At 37.4% G+C, this 23,661-nt stretch overlaps 1 protein-coding gene across 1 annotated transcript in view; it reads left to right on the top strand.

Annotated features, from left to right (window-relative positions):
- Nucleotides 1-23,661, top strand: part of LOC140233497 (WD repeat-containing protein 89-like) — a 158,635-nt gene that overhangs the window by 24,770 nt on the left and 110,204 nt on the right. The window contains exon 3 of the mRNA XM_072313614.1: nucleotides 6,157-6,257. Within this exon, the coding sequence (XP_072169715.1) occupies nucleotides 6,157-6,257 (101 nt within the window). The remainder of the gene's footprint in view (nucleotides 1-6,156; nucleotides 6,258-23,661) is intronic.

Genomic DNA, 23,661 nt, shown 5'->3' with positions numbered 1-23,661 from the left:
AGCCAGTATAAATTCGCATAAGTGTTGCATCCTATTAGTCTCTGTAAAGCCACATATCCCACAAATGTATTATTGGTTTATACCACTTCACACCCACAGAGTAAGATATATTACACAGGAAATGTGCTCAGCATTTCAAATTTTGGGAAGAAGTAGACAGATGCCTTCGATTTTGCTGTTTTTTTTTTTCCTGGGCCATTCTTTTGACGTTTCTCCTGCCAACAACCTGAAGTGAACTTTCAGCATCGGATGTTGAATAATCTTTGTAAATCTTGATGTTGTCTTAGCATTGGGCCTGAAGTTGCTACAAGATGAAAGCAAAGTGTACTTATCTCTGGAAATGGAGTGAATCAATCTCTCCTGCCACCAGGAGAATTGCAACATTATAGCTTCTTCTTTCTTTTTTTTTCAGTGTGGAAAATGCTGTGCTGTATTGACTTTGATGTTATTCTCTGCTTGAGTATATACGCACTTGAGGGTGTAATTCTGATGCTGCTTTTCTTTAATGTTTAGATTCTCTCGATTATTTTTTATGAGGAACTACTCTTTATCTGTAAGATAACATCATGGTATAGTTTGGCAAGTTTGCCCTTTACACAGTTTACCATAAATTCTTTTTGAACAAGAAATGAAAACAAAACAAGCATAACTAAGTTGCACAAGATTTTTAATGAGAGATAGAAACAAAACAAGTATGCTGAGGAAGTGTGTTCCACATCCAGCAGTATACATGTGAAAATGACATGTAACTCACAAAATTAGGAAATGTTTCAGTGTAAAAGCAAAAGTCATTGAGTTACATACTCATGTATTAGCAAATTAGCAAATACAAACACAAACACATAAATGCATGCACACACGCACAAACACATTTCTGGAATAGGCATCCGAGTAGAATATGTGTCAACATTGTTAAAAAACAAGATCAGACACATGCACACACACATACAAACTCCCATTCATTTGAACATACTACACACACACTCATGCAAAAAAAAAAAAAATGCTATTTACAGAAATGTATGCAACCATGCCAAAAATTTATTCACATATATGGTACAAATGTAAGCACTAGTTTCTCCTTTCTGAGCACTCGAAAAACAAATCCACACCTGCACCCTTCTTCCTCACCTCCCCACTCCCTCCCCACACATACACACACACAATCACACAGTCCCACACATATTCTCAATGCACATTACCAAAGCCTACTCTTTGTAAGCTGTTGTATGCCATAGGCAAGAGGCCCATAATCATAAGGCCAGAAGCCCACATATTGCCAGTTGAGAACCAGAAGGGTGTCATTGCAGTTAACCTCTGGAGTATTGAATTATTGGTATCACATTGTAGAGCTTGATCTCCTCTTCATTGTGGTGTCATTTTAAGTTATTTTCCTTTTTCAGTAAAGTGTTTACAATCAAAACCACAGGAGTGCTCTTTTACTTGATATTTGGAACAGTGCTTATAAAAGTTATATTGAAATCTGGTACCAACTTTTGCTTATGAAATAAACTATGTGTTCATGATTGTTTCATTTTTATTCGTGCTCAAATCTTAGAATGCAATAGTGCCCTTCTGGTTCTCAGTTGACGATATGATAATACCTATATCCACCACAAGAGCATGATTAAAATGTCACCTGCTGGTAGACCATACCTGCCCCAACACCTGTCAGGGTCAACAGAACTAATTTCATGCTGATAAAAGTCTCCCACTAAGAACTAACCCAGTTTGTGATGAATTCTTTGTACATGTATCAAACATAGTGCATATTTGTGTGTTTCTGTTTGTGTCTGTATGTGTTTGTTTTAGTTTCAATTTATGGATATTTTCCAATTTCTTTGTTCTACCTGTTCTGATGGAAATATCTCAATATGCAGAATTTAGTGTGCAAATCTTAGCTGTTGCTATGTTTGGCAGGTATTGGCAAGTTTTCTGGTTGCTATGAAATGATTTGCTGTAAAGTGAAGTTTTTGTTAGTGATAGAAAGAGACATACATTGCAAATTTCATTACCGCATTTTTTTTATCATTCATAACAAAAATTGTAGAGTTTGATCATATTTACGATTGATAATTTCTATGAAGTATTCTAAATGGATATGTGGCTGATTTAACCATTAATTTGTTTTTGATATATAAAGTGTCTTGTTACTGCCTCAACATCAGCTAACTTTAAGTCCCGGTTCCACATAACTTCGTTGGTGAATTTGTGGTGTTGTTTTTTTTTTCAAAATATTCTCGTTTCATTTGTCTTCCGATCTGGTATGCAAGTATACAAGTAGTATGATTATGAGACATGGCTGTGTGTGTGTGTGTGCGTGTGTGTGTGTGTGTGTGTGTGTGCATGTGCTATTTTTTTTTCTTCCCATGTGTATATCATTTTCATGTGCAGGCTTTTTTCTGCATAGAGGTTTAATCTGAGATCCCTGGGAGGCCCATCTAACCAGAAGATACAGATTTGAGTATGTTTCTCCACGTGATAGGAAGAATTATTGTCAAGAAAGTTTTTCTGCTACAAAGAGGAAAAGCAACAAAGTACACGAAGCTTGAAAAAACGTCAGCTTAGATATCCTGGTGCCTTGAGTCGAGAGGACTAAAACACAACGAAAATGAAGAAAAGAAATAGAGATGGGAAAACCCGGAAAAAACACCCCAGCCTGTGATATTTTAAGACTTTCTAGAACAGAAATCTCCCAGAGATATTTGCTTTACAAACAGGAAAAGGGGAGAAAAAAGAACTTACATTATTTTGCTTTCCTTTGGTCTGGCTTCAGAAATCACCCCCCCCCCCCCCCCATCTGAAAAAAGGAGGACAAAAATTGAGAGAGAGTTACCTAGAGAAAATAGTCATCCTCTTCACCCAGTTCTCATGGCAGCTTGTCTCATGTAATATTCATGACTGCCTTCTGAGATGTTTGGCAAAATTTTAGGATGAAAAAAGCAGAATGACGACACTGCATCTGTCATCCGAAACTGTTGCATCAACTTTCTACCTTCTCTTTAAAAATGCCCACAATGATTCAGAATGCAAAAAGACCCCTTTTTTCTTGATTGATTGAATCAGTATAGTAGTATTTACTTCATGTGTTTGCAGAAAAAGAAGATAAAATTTCAAGTGAAAAGCAGCAGGATTAGACCTAGCATCAATTGTGCATGAGAGGTATTTCATGTGTTTGAGGTCACAAGCTTCGGTAGAGAAGCATGTCCCTCATCAAGTGAAATCATAGAACGTGACATGGCAAAAGTATATTGGGCACAATGGTCTTTGTGATATATAACAAAAAACAGTGGAGTGTCATCCAAATTGAAGCATGAAGTTCATACAGTACTTTATATAAATACACTTTTACCTCATATTTTCAAAGCAACTTTCAAACAATGCGTATCTCATACTTGTCCATCACAGTCCACTATTATGGAGGTTGTTTTATGTGTGTGGGGTAATGTGACCCATCAACACAAAATTCTGATTAAGGTGATGACAATTGATTTTCCATGTTTGATGTTTCAAAAGTCTCCAGATTCTAATCTTTCAAAGGATTTTTTTTTTTTTGGTTCCTATTGCTTCCAAAACCTTCAAATGCAGTGAGAAGAGAGGGATCTAGATGAACAGATTTTAGGGAGAATTGGTTGTTGAATTTTGTATACAGTTTATATGCAGCAGCTTGGGTATTCAAACGCAGTATTGGTATAGTAGTGTATATTTGTCCATCTATCTTTCTATCCATCTATTTGTATAGTATACAGTTTGTGTGGATATGAAGTATTTTTGGTATGTATTCCTGCTGAAAAAGGTTTTTGAGTTATTTTTGGAGTTACTTACTTCTTGATGCATCTCCTTAAAAGCAAGGAGGATAACATTCTCACATTTGCCAAGCTGGAGTGTCCATACTACAGTTGAACCTCTCGTATCCGGACAAGTCGGGACTGGAGCTCATCCGGATAAGGGATTTGGCCGGATACGGGAGACTCAATGCTTTATACATACGTACATATACATACACATGTACTGATGTAGCCCATTGTAGTGCCACATGTAGTAATGTGTATACCGCAACCTTTTCATTGTTACACTCAGTAACAGACCTCAAAATAGAGGTTCGTGTTTGCAAGAATGAAATCATTTTCTTTTATAAAATCTTGGGATGGTTTACCTAAATCATTATTAAGAAATGTATCAAGTATATGTAATTCATGTGTGTTTGTGTACAGGAGTTCTCAAGGAGTTGGGAATCCCCCTTTCCTCCCGTAATTCTTTAAAAAAGATAAAAAAATCAAGGCGAGATTGCGTCCGGATAATAGAGAGATCCGGATAAAGGGAGGTCGGATAATAGAGGTTCAACTGTAGGTGTCCTTGCAGAAAATATGTAAAAAGAAATATGCAAACACAATATGCAAAAACATATTTTTGATATGGGTAATTGACATGTATTTCTCCATTGGGAAATAAACACTCTTTTTTTTTTGGGGGGGGGGGGATAAGATAAACAAAATCTTTGGAGACTGCTAGACAGGGTTTTGTTTTAAAAATCAAACATATTAGGATATGATAGGTATGTAAACTTACAAATAAAGGCATGTTAAAAACTTGCTTTTCCCATGGAAATAGTGCAGCATCTTTGTAAAATGATTTGCTTATAGGATATTTATAATTTTTCTTGCATTGTCTGGTATTTTGGCATAAATTAAAGGCTTCTTAGAAGGGCACTGCATGTGATGAGTGGTCTTCCAGAGAGTTCCCGTAATGACGTGTCGTGCCGGCATCGCCATGGTGAAGCTTCATCAGCCGTGATGCATCATTGCATCCTCTTGAGGTGTCCATGATGTGGAGTGAAGCTTGAAGTTTGTTCGCACAACATGGCATGCTGGTTCCGTTTTACCTCGCAGCCTTCCTGTCTGTCCGTTACATTGTAGCAATATTGCCCATTCAGGTGCAAAGTCTCCCCCTGAAAACAACCAACACTTGAATGCTTTGCTGTTTAAAAAGGTCCACAGATGTCTGCTCATGGAATGAGACTGACGACTAGCTATTGTACATAAAACTGTCTTAAAACTCTTTAACCCATTGAGGACGGGCTGATTTTGCTACAACATGCATTTCCCATAGACACTTGCCCGAGTATACTCAGGACCTTCAGTTTCCTTAAACCATAAAAGACAAGATGCCATCCTTTCTTTAACCCTTCGGATATAGACTGATTTTGCTACATCATGCATTTTCCATAGACACCTACCTGAGTCTACTCAGGACTTGTCTTCAACGTTAACTAAAAGGTGCTTGTATGCAGTGGATTTGGGCTTCGTGGAAAAGTTTTCAGATATGTGACATATCCTTTCTATGATTGTTTGTGGTTACGGTATTGCTTTTTGCTACCATGCTTTCTACATTTTCTGCTGTATTTTCATGATTTCTTTCCTGCTATTGAAGTACATAGCTTGTATGTATGTATATCTTTCCTCAAGTAGAAAATATAGAATCTTTCATGTTCCAAGACCTTGTGAGAAGTATTTTTCTTGGTCTGCCCTGATTAATAACAATTAGGCAAGCATCAGAAACGTTTGCCTTGTGGTGAAATGTCTTTCATACTCAATATTACCCATCTGAGGAGTTTAAGACTTGGAGAAAAACTAATTTTTTATTGTGTTTAGAAACATGTTTCATTCAAATTCAGTTATTTTTGTTAGTTTAAAAGCAAGCTGGAGTCATGTTTCTTAATACACATCTCACAAACATTTTTTGATCACGTGCGGTCCATATGCAGGATCTCTAGGGAGTTTGATATGAGACAGAGGAGTTTGTGATCTATCATCTGTGTGGAAAGTCATTTGCATGAGTTATTGATAAGGAAACTTATTTCAATCTTCAAAGACTCTGTTACTGTATATGAGTGTTAAAAATTGGATAAAAACAGTTATTTTGGTCTAAAACCTCTCACTGAGGTTGGGTTGCCTCAGGCAAGCAGGGATCTAGATTTCTAGTCCCAGATCTTCAAGTTGCAAAATTGTCATCGTAAACTCTGCCAGACTCTCTGTTAGTATCCCCACAGGTATATCTGACATTTTACAACTCGTTCTCATTTCCTCCTTCACTTTTCCCTCGACCAGGACTTTCTGAAGTAAAATGGCTACTTTTTTTTTTCTGTCTTCTTATCAGATTTGCAGGATGCGGGGAGCCACTAGCAGCCCTGGCCTGCTCCAACCACTCCATCAAGCTAGTCGGCAAGGAGACCATGACATCAGCTGGAGAACTCAAAGGTTAGTTGACCTATGTTCCTCTGACTAGAGAGCGAAAAATGAGAGAAGGGAAGAAGAAGAAGAAGAAGAAGAAGAAGAACAGATAGAGGGAGAGAGAAAAGAAAACGAGAAAAAGAAAACCTGCTATGATATGTAGCAATGTTTTTTGTCTGTGTGACATTGTTGTCTTAGAATTTTAAAAAAATGAATATGATATAAATTTAGTAACAAAATTTCTTTTTTTTTTTACACAGTCAGGCCTGAATTCAGATAAGTAGTTTGAATTTGTGATATAGATCATGCAAATTTTTTTCTGCATAAATGTTTGTTAGAGACCACACATGCCAACAAGACATCCAATAAAGAATGTGCACTGGCATGCGTGTGTGAAAGGTATGTGATCAATGTGTCTAAAATCCGTCCATAATAGTGTAAATCTGTTGATGGCATCACAAGAAAGCTCTATGTGCTACAAGGGGATGAATACATCACTTGGATAGGTCATGCCATCTGTGTCGGCATGTAGGGATTAATTCAGTATCATTGTAGGCTTTCCGATTTGAACAGTAGTGTAGACACGTGCGCTATTGTTGTATCTGTGAGATCACATTTCTATTCAAATCTATTCATTGTGACCTGATTCAAACCTTGCAGATACATGCATACACCTGTACTTTCACATCCCTTGTAATGGGAGAATGTGTGTGTTCTCACTTTGATGACTGTGAGCGCCACTCAGTAAATTCAGCGCTTGTCCGATACGCTGGTACCATCTTCAGAGCGTTGGAGTCTTAAACCTGTGTGGCCAGACCCTCCCCATCCCCTATTACTTCCCGCCACGAAACACTCTCCTTGTGTGCTGCTTGGTGGCCTCGGCCCGCCTGAAAATGTGATTACACGATTCCCTCGGAAAAGCAATTACACGACAGCCGCACACTTTCAAGATTGATGACTCAAAAATGGGGAGCATTACTTAGCGATTGTTGAATTAGTTCGGCTAGCTTCAGCGTGCGTGAGGAGGAGGATGTTGTTGAGTTGCTTGGAAAGATTAAGCCTTCAGATGCTGGAAATAAGACACTTGCAGTGTGAGATATACACTGTATAGCACCAGAAGATTATTTTGTTTTTAAGATGGCAATTTCAAGAGGAGGACAATGAAGGCCAACCTGTGTGGCTTTTTTCATGATGACTCATTAAACCCCTTTAATACTTAATGCTTGAGATCTCTATTAACATCTTGTGGAGGTTCACAGCCAGTGGTGATGACTGAGTTAATGTAAGAATGTTTACTAAGATGAATCTCACGTTGACACCATTGGGAATCATGTTTGTAAAATGGATTTATTTGCTCTTTTGCAAACCCTCACCGATTATGCAAAGTCCTTGCATACTGTAAAACAGGGAATGTTCGTGTGCATCTTAATTTAGTGAATTTTGTGAGAGCCAAGATTCGCGAAATTAAAATGTACATGAAAGTTCTTGTGTACACTATTCACATTAAATGTTAGAGGCAACTCGCAAAAATTTGATGCCGCGAATAAGGCCATTGGCTCCAATTCACAAAAATTTCATGCTGCGAAAATATTGTGTTTTGCAGTAGTTAAGCATTTGCCATTCGGAAAAGACGAAATGCTCCAGTCAAATTGTCTCTACTATGTCAGAGAGAACTTTTAACTACAAAAAAATAAAAATAAAAAAATGACTCCTTAGCCAAGTTGATTGTGATAGGTAGAGTAAAATCCAACGTATATGATATAAGTACATGAGATAAGGCAATGGTGCAAGTGCCTTACATGTCCCATCAGCTTACAAGTCTTTCAAAATAACATACATTTGTACTAGTGATATCTTGCAGTGGCGTCAAAAAGAACAAAGTACACGTTCATGGTATCTTATCTGCATCAAACTAGAACATGACTGTTGATTTTAAGGGAAAGACATTGCAGTTTCTAAGGTATCAGCCAAACTATAATCATATTTTGTGTACAAACCAATAGGAGAGAAAGGCAGTGATATCACTTATCTAATTTGCATATGTCATTGAGACGTACAGTATATGGAAATTCTTCAAAAAAGTGTGAAAATAAGAAATTCCATAATTTCCTTGCTTCATATGACTATTTTTATGATACATCTGTTCATTTTTTGTGATTTTGCTCTTATAAATACTCACTTTTACATGGGGTGGATTCTCCCTTTAAAGTGCACCACCTTAAATGTCACCTGGTCTACACAGTCTATGAGTGTAAGACTTCTGTTCATCTCCGTCGCTTGTAAGGTCTGTATTTGTACATTGTAGATAGTCCATGATGCCATGGAACGAACATAATAGCAATATCTCGAAGACGAGTCCTCATTTCGGGTTGCAGAATCTCATTTAGGAGCAATTCACTTGCCAACCAACCGTACCCAGCATTTCAAGAGATGAGGGCTGCTATAGTGTATACCCAGAGAGGGAATGTTATTCAAGAATTTGATATGAAAATATCAACCCAATAATGCAAATCTAAGAAACACTGAGTCAATCTCTAGTGCTGCAGTATGAAATTGAAATCTTTTATAGAAAAGTAGATTGGTCTGGCTGTACGATGGAAACTGACAATATTTTCTTTGAGTTTTGGGGGTATGGAAGTATGGTTAACAGTCTTTGACTGAAAATGTAATGTATTCTTGATTATCAAGGTTGGTCTTACTGCACCTTATACTGAATACGGCATTTTCAAACAATCTGCTATCCTACTGATGATCTAACACCGAGATAGACCAATATGAGAAATTAATAGGTTGAATTACATTGCTTTTAGGGTGAGGGGGATGATGTAAAGGTCTGGATATTATTTCAAATGGAACTATTTTTCTATATTTCATTTGACATCTAGAGACATACATAAGTTTCAATGTAGAGGGATTATTTGTTGAAATGCTGTATTGATAAGAGTATCAGAATTGATGATTCCACATAATTTCTTGGTGACTTTTACTTGACAGCATCTCTTTTTGATAAGATTATTATTTTTATCATCTATACTGGTATGTTCAGTTACAACACTTTAGCAACAAATCTGCTTGTAGAGTTATACACTCACCTTATGAAATGGAATGAGTTTACAGGTGTATAGGTCCATGAATATGAGAAATTATCAGACATTTTGGTATCATGAAATGTTATTTTTAATTGTTCGAAAAGTGCTATTTTTAGTGATTAGGATATTGTTTGAGGTAGTAGATGGAGTGTGCTAATACTTTTATTTCTATGTAGATGAACCTTTCTTACATATGAATTTGTGATGCAAGTTTTGTTGTTGTTTTACGTATTTTAGCAGCAAAATCAGAGGATAATTCAAAAGAATTCAGTACGTCTGTATGGCTGTCAGAATTTGATATATTTTCATTCTTTCTACCAAACCTGCCCATGTACTGTAAAACATGATGTATTCGCGGCATGAAAATTTCACGAATTGGCGCTGACAGCCTTTCTCGCAGCAAGAAATGTTCGCGGATTGCCACTGGCATCCAATGCATATTGTGTAGGTAAGAACTTTCGCATCCATTTTAATTTCGCGAATGTCGGCGCTCACGAAATTTGCGAAATTAAAATGCAAGAGAACATTCTTCGTTTTATGGTATTTTTCCAGATGCTGTATGCCCCATATATTCAGCAAGTCTATTATTTATTTATTGTTTATTTTATTATTATTATTATTTTTTTTTTTTTGCAAATCAGGACTTCCCGACGATTTCGCTAGTGGTTTAATTCGGGATTGTGGAGTACAGTACTGAACAGAGAAATGTATGCGTGCAGGTCTTTAGATTTGCGAATAGCACCCGACTCCTGAAATTCGCGAAAAATAAAATCTTGCGAAATATTCGGCATTACAGTATTCATTCAGGAGACAAACATTTTAAGGCAGGATTGTAGTTTGAGTTTAAATCAGTTACTGCACAAAGCTGCCCTACAAATCTGTATAACAGTGATTTGTAGTAGGGGATTAATTTTGTCCCTGATGACAGTGCATAAAAGAGATTTCCTATCTGCTGGATTTCAAACAGGCACATGAGGGGAAGGACTGAAAGCACAACAGATCTTTTTCCTTTTTTTTCGTCACAGTCATAAATAAAGGACAAAACTCCTTTACTCACATAGTGAATGTTGGAATAGAAAGATAGTTTAAAATTCTGGGAAGGGTTTGGACTGCTTTGTGTATTTATGTGTGTGTTTGTGTGTGCATGTATGTGTGTATGTGTCTGTGTGACTGAGTTTTGTGTGAGTCAATAAATTTCAAGTCACCATTAATAAAGGACAGAACTCCTTTACTCACAAAGAAAATGTTGGAATAAAAAGGGTTTGGACTGCTTTGTGTGTTTATGCAGGGAGGTGAGACTCACCTCCCTGGTTTATGTGTGTGTCTGTGTGAGTGTGTGTGTACATTGTATGTGTGTATGTGTCTGTGTGTGAGTTATGTGTGAGTCAATAAATTTCAAGTCACCATGTTGTATTGTTGTTGTTGGAGTTACCCAGAATGCAATGCATACTCACAGGATTGTAAACAGAAGAGCAAAATTGCAATTTTTGCTTTTGTTTTTATGTGTGCCCCAGCAGTGAAACAGCCCATCAATCAGGGTATTTTATAGAGGCGAACAATTTGCAGATTAGGAGCGACATGGATGGGTTTGATTTCCATTATTGTGCCCTAGCCCGGAGTTGCAGTTTGTAAATTGAATGCCGCTTTGATTAGTTAAAAATGTCCTTGAAATTTACTCACATACACCTACCTACTTACTCTAACGAAATATATAATTTACAAAATGGATTCTGTGATTTTATCATAACCTGTAGTGTATAAACAGAAACTTTAGTCTGTTAATTGTCCCAGCCCATTCATCCCACCTCATCGTGTGCAATTAAGTGGCAACAAACTTTCCAGTTTTATTGCCATGAGACTTAGCATGATACATCTGGATGAAAGCCTTTCCTCAGCTAATGTATAGTTTCATGTGAGTTTGATTTACACATTTATACAAATCACATGTATATTGCTTCTGTCGATTTCTACTGACTGTTGAAGTAAATGAATGGAATTACATATTAAGCCCCCCCCCCCCCCCCCGCCCCAATCAATCGACTGGCTAATACCATGATTCTCCATGAAAATTAGAGCTCTGATATACACTGTATGTAAAGTAGACAGAATGTGGGTTTGTAAACAGAAGGTCTGGGGTTCAAATCTACCCTAGTGCTGCAGTCATCCTCGGACGAGATGTCTCCCCAATAATGTCCCTCTTGGCTCAGGTGTGGATGCCTGGCAATGCTGGGGTGATGTTAATTGCAGCAGGTAGCTTCCCCCTGGAAGGACAGACATTGTTTATAACACTGAAGAAGCTGCCCTGGTTCGATATGACCCTTTTATCATTTTGTCAGTAGTAGGCAAAGAGTGCATATTGTATGCACTGTGGGTCATGTTTGTTCTTCATTTTTGAAGGTCACTGCTTAGGATCAACCTATCTAGGTGTATATGTTGTCTAAATTAATTCCATTTGTGCAAGGGATGACTGCTGTTGAATATCAAGTGCTCTAAATGTGGAAACTTTGGCACTGTTGATCTTCGTTGTTGCGTTGAAACAATTTCAGTGAACTTCACGCTTCCTAATAATTTTGAAGATGACAGAATTCTGTGTATATTTGTGCATATTTCAGGATCCACCTCCAATATCTGTAGCCTCTGCACTGCACTGCAGTTTTGAAGAGTTCTTTTGGTTGTATATTACTATTTTTTCTTTTTTTCTTTTTTGTAGATGCAGGATGAGAAATGGTCATATAAATGTTTATTACCCTCAGGTAGTCATATTACTGCTGTAGAGGGTATTTTTCCTACATAACCTGCACATCAGATCGACGATATGCCATCGTGTATGATAGCTTTATGTGCCATGAGTGTATCTGAGCATTACTTTCACTGACCTATTGTGGGATAGGAAAAGGAAGGGTTGCAGCATGGGGGGGGGGGGGTGGAAAGATTTGGGAAAGTAAATAGCTGGGAAACAATGTGTATAGGATAATTTTCCCACTGTGTCCCATATACATATTCTATTAAATATAGAAGGACAGAAAAAAAAACCCAGAAAGATAAATCATGATGGCCCTATTTTCCTATGCATGCTGCTAATTGTACAATGCAAAATTGCATCTGTGTGTGTTGATATTTCAAGAACTTTTGTTGTTATAATATTATATCAAAGCTTTGACAGCCCTCTAGATATAAGACAGTCTGCCAGGTGTATATAGCACATATTGATATAAGTAAGGCACGGGGGGGGGGGGGGGGGGGAACCCTTTTTACAACACTCACAACAATTGGAAGTTTATAGTGATTGCTGATACCATGGCAACAAGGTGATTTCTTCACAGCTGAGCAGTTGCAGGCAGCTGCTACCACGATAAGTGCAAATATTGCTAGGAGTTATATAAAATGGGGTTCAGATGTAGCCTTGGAGGACTTTCTGAGCAGTTGCCCTTATGTCATATTTGATGCATATTTTTGATGTTATTCAATGAATATTTAAGCAGTAAGGATCAAATCGTCGGTTGAGAATGACAAGGGCGTTAAGTTGCCACTAAACCCATAGTGTTCAAGACCACTTAACGCCCTTCTCATTCTCAACAGACGAAATGGTAGTATGCCCCAAAGATAATGTATTTTATAAGTTTACTATTATGTTTGGAATAACATGAAACTAAAGCAAAAGATGAACACTAAATATTTTGATAGTGAGCATTTTGAAAATCATATAAAATAGAATAGACACATACATTCCACATTATGAATGTGACTTGCAACAAACCTGATAACAGCACCTTAATTGGGCTTGACGGTAATGAATCAGTTGAATGTAGTATAAATCTTTGTCATCTGATGGCAAACTGTAGATGCTGAAAATGCTGAAATAGAACTAAAAAGGGAAAACAATGTTTTGATTCTAAAATTGGATGTGGAGCTTGTGTTGCTGCCATTGTGAAGAATGTTGTTAGACAACTGGCACAGTCGATGGGGGAAACTCATTTCAGTGTCTGAACAGGCTTTCATTCTGAACAGCGTACTACACGATGACAGGAGGCCACCAGTATTTGAGGTGGCTACTGAAATATGCACAAATATACGCAGAGTTTTCTCATCTGCAAAATTATGAGGAAATGAAGTTCACTGAAATTGGTTCAATGCAACAATATGAATCCATTGTGCGAAAGTTTCCACACTTAGAGCACTTGATATTCAATAGCAGTCGTCCCTTGCACTGATGGAATTAATTTAGACAACATATACATAATCCTAAGGACATCATAAACAGTGACTTTCTTAAATGAAAAACGAACACAACCCAAAGTACACACTATCCACCTGCTTAATAGGAATATGAATAATGAATGATAATATGGTTATATCTATCTAGTGCAGCTTCTTCAGTAATATTAATACTGCGCTTTCCAGGGGTGCGCTGCGATTACATTTGAAAACATGTAATGACAAACATGGCCTTTTCTTAGTGTGAAATTCCCCTCTTAGTGTGACACGCTGTACTACCAGATTACCATCTGAGAAGTTTATTTTTTTTTGTTGTTGCAAATGTGGAGATGTAAAAGTCATGTAAACAGGCAGGAGAGGGGAACAACCTGCAAGAAACTCTCCTGTGATAAAGACAGTTTAAAGGGGAATGAAACCCAAATAGAGGTCATGTGGATTGAGTGAATGCAGCAGTATTAGTAAAGCACACCAGTGAAATTTTGAGGAAATCGTACTGTGCATTTAAAAGTTCTGAGTTTTTTAAGTTTCGGTGCAGCCATTGCTGCATAAGAAGACTACTACAGTTTGGGATATCACATATGAATAATGGTATAAAGAAAATATAAAGAAAATTCAACTTTTCTAGCATGATAAAAAGCGCTTGACTTACCTATTTTACAAAGCACGGTGAATAATATTACCCTTAATGAATGTCAGTAACAAGTCGGGGGAATATTCATTTTTTTTAATGAAATTTTGTTGAATTTTCTTTATATTTTCTTTATACTGTTCTTCATACATGTACGTGACATCACAAGCTGTAGTACTGTAGGCTTCTCATCCAGTAATGGCTGCACCAAATTTTAGAAATTCATTTCCACTTTCAAGCAGATTGCCTGATTTCCCTCAAACCCACTGATATGTTCTGCTAATATTGCTGCATTCACTCAATCCGCATATATTTTTAGGTTTCATTCTCCTTTAAACCTCTGTAAGAGTAACAGCTCAATTACACTGCCCACAATTCTGCTACTGCTGCAGCAGCAAGGGAAGAGGACTCTTGAATCCGCTGCATGATGATGCATGTACATTAAATATTTTGGCTGATGGGCTTGTTGATTACAATGCAACTATCGTTCGGGGAGCTTCTTGCCTCATCAGACATTAATAGGCTCTTCCTTAATGATTTGTCTTGGAACCTACGGCAACCAAAGTGAGGGCCAACTACTGCCAAATTCTTTCGGTCATTCTGGTTGCATGTAATGAAAATCAAACTTGAAGGCATAATTTACCATTTGCAGATGAAACAAAAATTCAGCTTTAGTGCTTCAAAATAGTTCTAAAATGTGAGTTAGGGATAAAAACAACCATTATGTAAAAAATTGAATTTGAAGTATTACATAAGTGTATTAAGGAACAGTGCAATGGAATTGTGTGTTGACTTCAATTGATTCACTATACCATGATCCCCAATTATGTGGCCAAATGGGTGTATCTTATGTGCAATGTATAATATTACATTTTTTTTTTACTGTTTTTCTTCAAACTGCTTATATGCAATATATAATGTTACATTTTGTTTTACTATTTTTCTTCAGACTGCTTGTATACTTACATATGCCCACAAAAACCTTCCAAACCAAGAATCTGCAAGTGTCATCATCTGTCAATTATGAGTGCTAATTTGATTAACAAAAGACATTGCATGGAAACATGAAGTTGTGCTTAGTCTAGGAGAAGATGCATTCGAATGACTCTTGGTTATACTTCTACAATGACTGACAGATGATGTCACTGGGCATATCCAAGTAATCTCAAGAACAATAGTAGAAACATTAATTTCAAATATATGGGACTTAATTATTTAGATATTCTTTTGCCATCGTGGTATCGTGGTATATTGAATTGGAGCAATTCAAGTCAGTATGCATTAGCATTGCATAGTTTCTTTAATATACTGAAGTCTTTGTAGTCTTTGTAGTCTTTGCACAGGAATGGTGAGATGCCTTTTGGCAGTGGGTGAACCCTTTCTGAGCCAGGAACTTTTGACAGTGTATACAACACTGAATCTGGTACGTCCCTACCTTTTCCTCGGGCCGGCCATCTCTTCAAGCAATGCTTATAATGGCGGCCCTCTGCATAATCGCTTCTTAACTACAATTGTTATTGTAATCCCTGCTGCATAGACATGCATGCTGTATATTATATCATTACTTTCCTTTTGTATCGTTTATGCAAGTCAAACGACTGTGTGTTAAATTTACTTTGTATATTTCCTACATGTTCATGATTATGTAACTTATGTATATTGATTTGCAGAAAATAAAGTATAACAAACACTATGTGGTTTTCTGTGCCAATCTGTACTCAAAGCATACAAAGGGTTAACTCTTTCTGTTCTAGGGACCTTTATCAGTGTGAACACCACTTGGGGTTTTTCTGTACCAGTCCTCACTCAAAGCACACAAACGGTTAATTATCAGGGTCACAGGTAGACAGGCGCAATGTTTCTCCAGGTATCTACTTCAGATGCCGAGTGATTGATATTATTGCAAAAGTAGTTTTCATATGTGAACCTGCATCATCAAGTTATGTACTTGGTTCATGCCAAAAAGTGTGTGTTTGGCCACATCAAATGCTTCGGGACATAAATGCTGTATATTTTAGCCCGTTGAGGATGGGCTGATTTGGCTACTACACACATTTCCAATAGACACCTGCCTGAGTATACTCAGGACTCAATACAATACAATACAATACAATATTGGTATTTATATAGCGCTCTTACAAATAATGCAAATGTATCACAGCGCTTCACAAATCCATCTTACACTTGGGAGGTAGGAGAAAAAGAAAAAAAAAGTCAAGACTCGTCCTCAACGGGTTAAGGGAGACCAAGTGGATCCTTGACTAGAATTGTTAGGGCTTGTTTGCAAGAATCTTCTGACTGATTGAGAGAATTTTTGCTATTGCTAAAATGATTCATTAGCTGACATTGTAGGAATCATCCTCTGATTGAACAGAGGACTGCTGATAATTCTCTCAAAGCAATTAAGCTCATATAGCACAGCCTCCTAAACAAGCCATGCAATTAGGAATAAAGTGTGAACATCAATGTTTTTATAAAACATTTTGTTTTCTCTCTCTCTCTCTACTAAAGTCTCCTTGAATCAGCTCGATGGATGGTCGGCCGTAGATGCCAGCCCAGCAAATTGAGGTGCTGAGCAAAGCTAATAATGCATAACAATCTCTGTTGACCTCACTAAACCATGGCCAAATTGACTTTGCCTCATGGCTAATTGCAGGGAAATGGAGAGCAATCTTGTAGCAGCCATTAGTTTGACTTTTTTTTTTTTACAACCATTTTTAGCTTTCACCGTACTGTACCATAGCCGTAGGCACTTCCATGAATATTTGGTACACTATGGGAAAAAAAAATCTAAAGCAGTCTTTTGGATACCCTCCATGAACCCAATGTAGAGTGAATAATTCAATTTGCTTTCCCCCTCCAGTTTAAGAAAATAAAATCTTTAAAGCCCCATTTCCATTTTATTGAGAAATGTAGTTTGTTTTTTAAGAGTACATACATCATTTCCCCCCTGAATGGTTCATTAAGCATATTTCTTTTTATTGTTGTACAATCCCAGTGGTAGGAAAAAAAAATATGAAAAATGTCACGGAAAGCTGTGAACCATGTTTGTCACCATCATGCATTTATTATGTGGTGCTAACAGTGGCAGGCATATCTGTGTCACAGAAGATAAACTGTTAGTGAGGGATTGCAGTGTTTGGCTGTTTTTCTTCTTCTTCACTTTAACCAATACTCAACAAAATCTTAATATGTCTTTCTGAACAGTTGTAAACCAGGAGTAAGAAGTGTGACAAGGTTCTGTGACTGACAGTAACATATTTTCTTAAATGTCTCAGTTTTGAATGTAGAAAGGAATTTCTTGAAGATTCCCTGTCATTTACAGTAAATGGGAGAGCACACAAAAGATCAATTGTCACATCTACATTTAAGAAGAGATACAACTGGTATACTAAGTGGTATACTCCCTTACATTATGATGGTTACGAATATAGTCATACTAAAATGTGTAAAGCTTGTCTTGTATTTTGTTTGTTTGTAGCTGATAGAACTGTTGCTAAGGGGAAAATCTCATACGGGGACATCATTCTGCAAAATCTATTGGAAAGACTACAGTCATTTGCTCCTGTATAAGCTTTTAATATTTTGTTGCTTGTAAAGGATCTGTTACTCCGGCACTTTGGTAGAGTAAATTACAATCTAAATAAATGATGTGTTCTATATCTAAGTTCCAATGTTTGGAAGAATCATTTACAAATCTAAGTGTTGGTTAGACGCTCATGTTGATATAGGTGAATCTATCCCACAATGCACTGCTTGTTTTGAGCAGCTTTGATTAGTAATAAAATATCTGCTATTTGGCCAAATTATTTGTAAATCCTGCTGACATCCTGCAGACTTTGTGCAACCCTGTCTTGCTAATGCTCTTGTCAAACAATCCTATGATTTAATAGGTGTAATGTCAGAGTATTCTGAGATTGTAATCTTTGAAGCTTTTTAATTCATCAAGTGATTGTTCAAATCAGTGAACAGAGACAAAAGAGGAATCAACTTTTTGCTCTAACAGTTATGAGGGGATTATAGAGAAGAAGGAAAACATGGCCCGACTTGGGTATTATTTACAGTGCCTTTCCAGTACTGTGAAGTAAAAAAAACAAACAAAAACAAATGTGTGGATCATTTTGCTAAGTCTGACTTATGAATATTCCATAAACCAAAATATTTTGTATTGATATATCAATCAAGCAAAAATTAATGTGTATGAGAACTTGATTTGTTTTGTTCCTTCTTCAAACTCATTACCTCCCTCCCCCCCCCCCCCATTGCCATGCTTTTTTTGAACGGTTCCTCTTTTGTTACTGGTACTGCATGATCAATTGTGTCATGTCTTTAAACGATCACATTCTGTTCTTTGGCCATGGTTACTTTGGTAAGCTCCAGTAGTAATTGCAGTTTTTTTTTCTCTCTTTCAATTTTTCCTTAAATTGTTGCTTCTTGGAATACTTCAAAGAACAGCAGATAAAAGAATACAATGATTAAAGAAAAAGCAAAAGAAACTTTTGAAATGAAGGCAAAAAAATATTTGCATACTTGTAGTGTTATGTGATGGAAATGGGATATTGTAAAGTTGAGACCTCTGGCCCAGTTTTTATAGAGGCAGCTGCAAGGGTGCAACCTGTGAGCTACGAGCATTGAAATTGTAGCTGTGGTAACTACAATTATTGCAACTTGCGACAATCACAAACATGTTTCTGACATGCTGAGCCCATTGAGAATGCGTTGAGGACGAGTCCCGAGTATACACAGGCAATTGTCCGTGGAAAATGCGTGTTGTAGCAAAATCAGTCTGTCCTCAATGGGTTAATCTCAGAAAGAGCTAATGGCATGCAAGGTTTTTGACTCGGGGTAAAAAAAAAAAAAACTGTGTCATTGTCATAGACATCCTCAAGTTCTCTTGTTGACCAAGGCATGGGCAGAGAAATATTGCAATGCTGTCACCACCTGTTTGATACACCAAGTAATTGGAGTGAGGAGACAATTTTTGCTGTCCTTTGGGAATTTTACTGCCACAGTTTATCTGCAATGCAGCGATTCATATTTTCCAAGGTGATTCCCCATCAATGCATGTGCTTTGTCTGGTTTTGACTCATCCATTTCCTCTTGCTTGTGTTGACAGTGCTTTCTTTGATTACTCCACTTTTTTCTTTTGTTCTTTACTTTGACGAACACAGCATGCTGCCATGGAATCAATATTGTTCTTTGCCATTAGAATGGCAAAAGTCAAACATCACTTTCGCTCTGCCCGCTGTGAAGCCAGAAAGTGCCGAGATGTGTTTGGACGAGTCTGTTCAAATGAACCTTTGAAATCAATCAGTAGGAAGCTGTCTCAAGGCCTCCCCTGGGGTGGTCACATTGAGAACATGTTTAAGCCTTTGTGTTCTTTGAGGGCCAATTGGCGTAGAAAATCCCATAGCCTTATACACACTGTCCAAAGACTCTGGCATGGAAAGGGTTGATGGAAGGGGAGGGGGAGGGGGTTGGACAGAGGGCAGTCTAGGCAGGTGGAGATGATGGCTCATAAATTATAAAGTTTACCTAGATATTGTGTTCGATGAACAATTTTAGCTGAAGAGGAGGGAATTTGAAGTGCTTTCAAATAATCTAGAGCATGCAAACTCAAATGAGATTTCACAAATTAGTTGATGCACATCTACCCCCTTTCTCTCCCCCACCATATCCTTTTAATTTCAATATTTGCAAGGGATCAGTTCTGCATTTAAGCAAATGCACATCAGCAACAGGCCAGCCACTGTAATGGAAAGTGAGAATAACTTCATGGCTGTTCACAAGGGCATGCAGACTGAATTTACTTTAGTGCTGCCTGATTTTAGTGGATATGAATAATTAAATGTCAAGGGTAAGTTGTCAAATTGACACGTCCTTAATCAGTCTGAAGTGACATTTGCCATTCTGAGAAAATTTGCCCCACACTGCCAGGTCTCGATTCTGCAGAAGGCACAAAAAAAAAAAAAAAATAGTTGTTTTTTTGTAACTGGAATACTAACAAGATATATTTTATATATGTATACATGTAGAACACTCCCTAATTTGAAAATTGATTTTGTTAAGTGACATGCATGTTACACATAAGTATCTCCAGGATTTGTCTTTTGAACTTTCCCCGCAATTGATTGTAAATGTTGGCAGCCCCAAGTACTGCAAAACCAGAACAATTTGCAACATGAAACTTTCTCAAAATTTGGTGCTTGCACTCACTCCATTCATTTGTCATTAATTCCTGCCCTTGTTATTCCAAATGTTGATGTCTCAGATATTGTCCTTTTTTGCCAGAAGTGTGTGATTTAAATGTTGAGTAATAGACTAGTTGTTGTTGGTTTTTTTTTGTATTAGAATTGGTGAAAATTTTGCCAAAGTTGCTCCCAATAACCAATGAGCTTGCCCAAGGCCTTTCTTATGTAGGAACAGATACAGAATATCACTGTTGTGGAGTAAAGCCTACCTCAAGTAAATGAATGTGAATACGTGCAGTATGCAATCAGCAGTAGATATGAAACTGTTGGCATTGCTTCATTAATGCATATCCTTACATTAAGCCTTAAAATTTTGGAAATGCATATTGATGAAGATATTTCTATATCTGAAAGTCAGTTAAGATGTGGGCATGCTTCATTTACATTATGTTTAGGTAGTGTTTAGAGAGTATGGATTAAGTGTAAAGAAAAACATGGTAGCACATTCATAGAACGATTTGTTCTCTTGTAAATCTGAGCTTTCCTTGCTCTTGTTTGATTGGGACATAAGAGTGGCGACAAAGATAAAGACTACATGTCCATCTATATGCCTGCAAGATACCCCTTTCCTACCCCCAAAGCCAGATTCCTGTTGTATCCAGTTGTGTAGTGTGATGTAATAACAGTTTGTGTAAAATTTACAGTGATAAGTTGAATTTCTACCTTTGCCCTTTGAAAATGTAGGGAAGCGTTATGTCTTCAGTTGGACCATCCACTTTATCCCTTCGTCCATCCATCTGTCCACTTGTCCATTTGTCTGTGCACTTGAGATAGGAGCCAATCAAAGAAGACCATCCCACCTGTTTCCGTCAGTCGGAAGTCCCACAGAATCCATCATGTGACATCGGGGGGGGGGGGGGGGGGGGACATTTCATTACGTGTTTTTTCCATGATTTTTCACTGATAAATTTGCTCTCAGCCAATCAGATACAAGGAGTTCAGTAGCTTGAAACAGATGTCAGTGACTGACAAGTTTCATGATGTGCAGTCGGGAAGAGCCCTGCACAGTCCCCAAACAGACTATAGTCATTGCTATGGATAACCTTGAGAGAGGATGTGAGCTGATTATGAATATATATGAATGTGTTTCAAAGCAGCTCTGACTTCTCATCCAAACAGGTGTTGCTGTGTTTTGTCTGATGCTCCAGGAACATGATACAGACTCTTTTGTTTGCCGTGTTTGTTTCCTGTCAACCTTCTGACGAGCCAAGTGATAAAGCTGACTCAATGTCATATTTTCAAGGCTTACCCTTGAGACTGTGTCAAATTGATGTGGCATTCATACATGTCCCTGAATTGACAAAGAGACACATAGGCATGCCCGAAGTATGATGCCTTTTTGTCCTCCCCAGACCACACGGCATCTCTTCAAAAGTTATAGGACTTGAAAGTGAAGAGTTTGTACAAGGTTTTTAAGAAATGAAAACGGGACTCTAAAGACACACTTAATTACATTATTCTGCCAAATAACGTTCCAGAAAAACGGCTAAAAAGCACACTTTCCTGCCCGTTTTATGATCCCAAATTTTAGCATAATGTAGAAGAAGACTTGCTCTTTCAGAAAATATGAAAAAGTCAACATCGACTCTGTTGACCCTTTTCACCTATATTCAGTCCTCACACAAAATCAGTGTGTGCGACTTTTTGTTCGTTTTGTGGTGCACGGTCACAATTGGTACCCAGTTTTTCAGCTATCAGGAAAGAAGAAAAGAAAATTAAGCATCATGTAGGTGATGCCAGAGGGTGCCGATAATGCTGATGATTTGTTGTAATTGTTGTTGATGGATGACTTAATTATAATGTTTAAGAAGGAAAATCTATTGACTTTTAAGCTGAAAAAGAGAGAAAGTACACAGTAGAATGTCAAGTGAAAAAGGAAATAATTCTATCAACATTTTGTGTCCACATTCATTGTTATGTTGATTTTCTCTGTGATGTCATTTATGAAAACAAAGATGTGTCAATCATTGTTGAATAAAAGCATGAAGAACTTGAAAGCACTCTGAGACCCCCACCAAGCAGCTCATTTCCAAATAAAATGCTTAGTAGAATGGCCCTATTTCCCAGTGATAAAGAATCCTATCGTAGTGTCTCCACCTTAGCTTCCTGCTAGTACTCATCAGTGAGTGTATGTGCATCTCAAATATGTACAGCCTGAATTCCCTGGTGTAGGCCTCATTTGTCAATGATAAACAATCCTTCAATAATTAAAAAAGGAAACAATTCTTTGATCCATTTGGCGATCTGGATTACTGCCAAAATTTAATCAAGATCTCTTTGTAGTCATTATCAATTTTTTGTGTAAATTTCATCAAAATCCAATCACAACGTTTAGATATAATTTGTGAACAGACAGACAAAAAAAAGCAACAACCCCAAACTAACACTGGCAAAAACATAGCCTCCTGGTTGAGGTTATTGCACCTGTCAATCAAGCAAACTGAATTTCCAGTTTGATGAGTACTATTAACCCTTCAGGCACTAATGCGTGTACTTTTGTATGCCCTAGATATTATCTCATATATCTCATATAATGTGCGTACATCACTTACAACCTACTCAAACCTTTTAAGCCCTTTTTGGGCCCGTGGTGACGAAAGACAAGTCTTTTGGCAGGAAGTAACATTAGCTGTATAAACTATTTGATGTTTTTTGCTCACTTTTTTAATACCTGCTGTACCTCTATGTGCACTGATGTCAGGATATGACATGAGAGGACAAACAATAGAGCAAAAAAAAAAAGAAGAAGTTGTTTGTTTGCCCTTAATTTTCAAAACCCAAGAGGGTCGATAGGTCGTTTTTTTTTTCTCTCTTTTTTTTTTTAATACCTGGTCCGCCTTTTTTCTTTGGGGTAGTGTCAGCTGTTTGGCGAACTGGATTAGCACACTGCATTAGCACCTCCAGTGCATTTGCAGCATGATTCGTTTCTGGCAATTCTTTGATTTCTAGTTCAACTTTGAACAGAATACGATGCAAATTTAACGCGCTCAACATGCCAAGCAATTCGTTTAAACTAAAGTCTTGCCAGGGCCCGGTGGATGAGGCAGAAACACCAAAGACACTGAAATTTATGTAAAAAATTCAAACTTGAAAGAGTAAAAAAAAAAAACAAAAAAAAAAAACAAAAAAAAAAAACCGACCCGAGATTTCCATGATTTTTTGTCGGTCGCGAAGGGCAAACAAACCATTTTTTTTTTTTTGGGGGGGGGGCCTAGATTGGAAGAGCGTCACTGCAGCCCTTTGTCTCT

Source organism: Diadema setosum, chromosome 9 (assembly GCF_964275005.1).
Source record: "Diadema setosum chromosome 9, eeDiaSeto1, whole genome shotgun sequence".
NCBI classification, from domain to species: domain Eukaryota; kingdom Metazoa; phylum Echinodermata; class Echinoidea; order Diadematoida; family Diadematidae; genus Diadema; species Diadema setosum.
The sequence above is the reverse complement of the archived record's forward strand: the minus strand, read 5'-3'. Positions and strand labels throughout refer to the sequence as shown.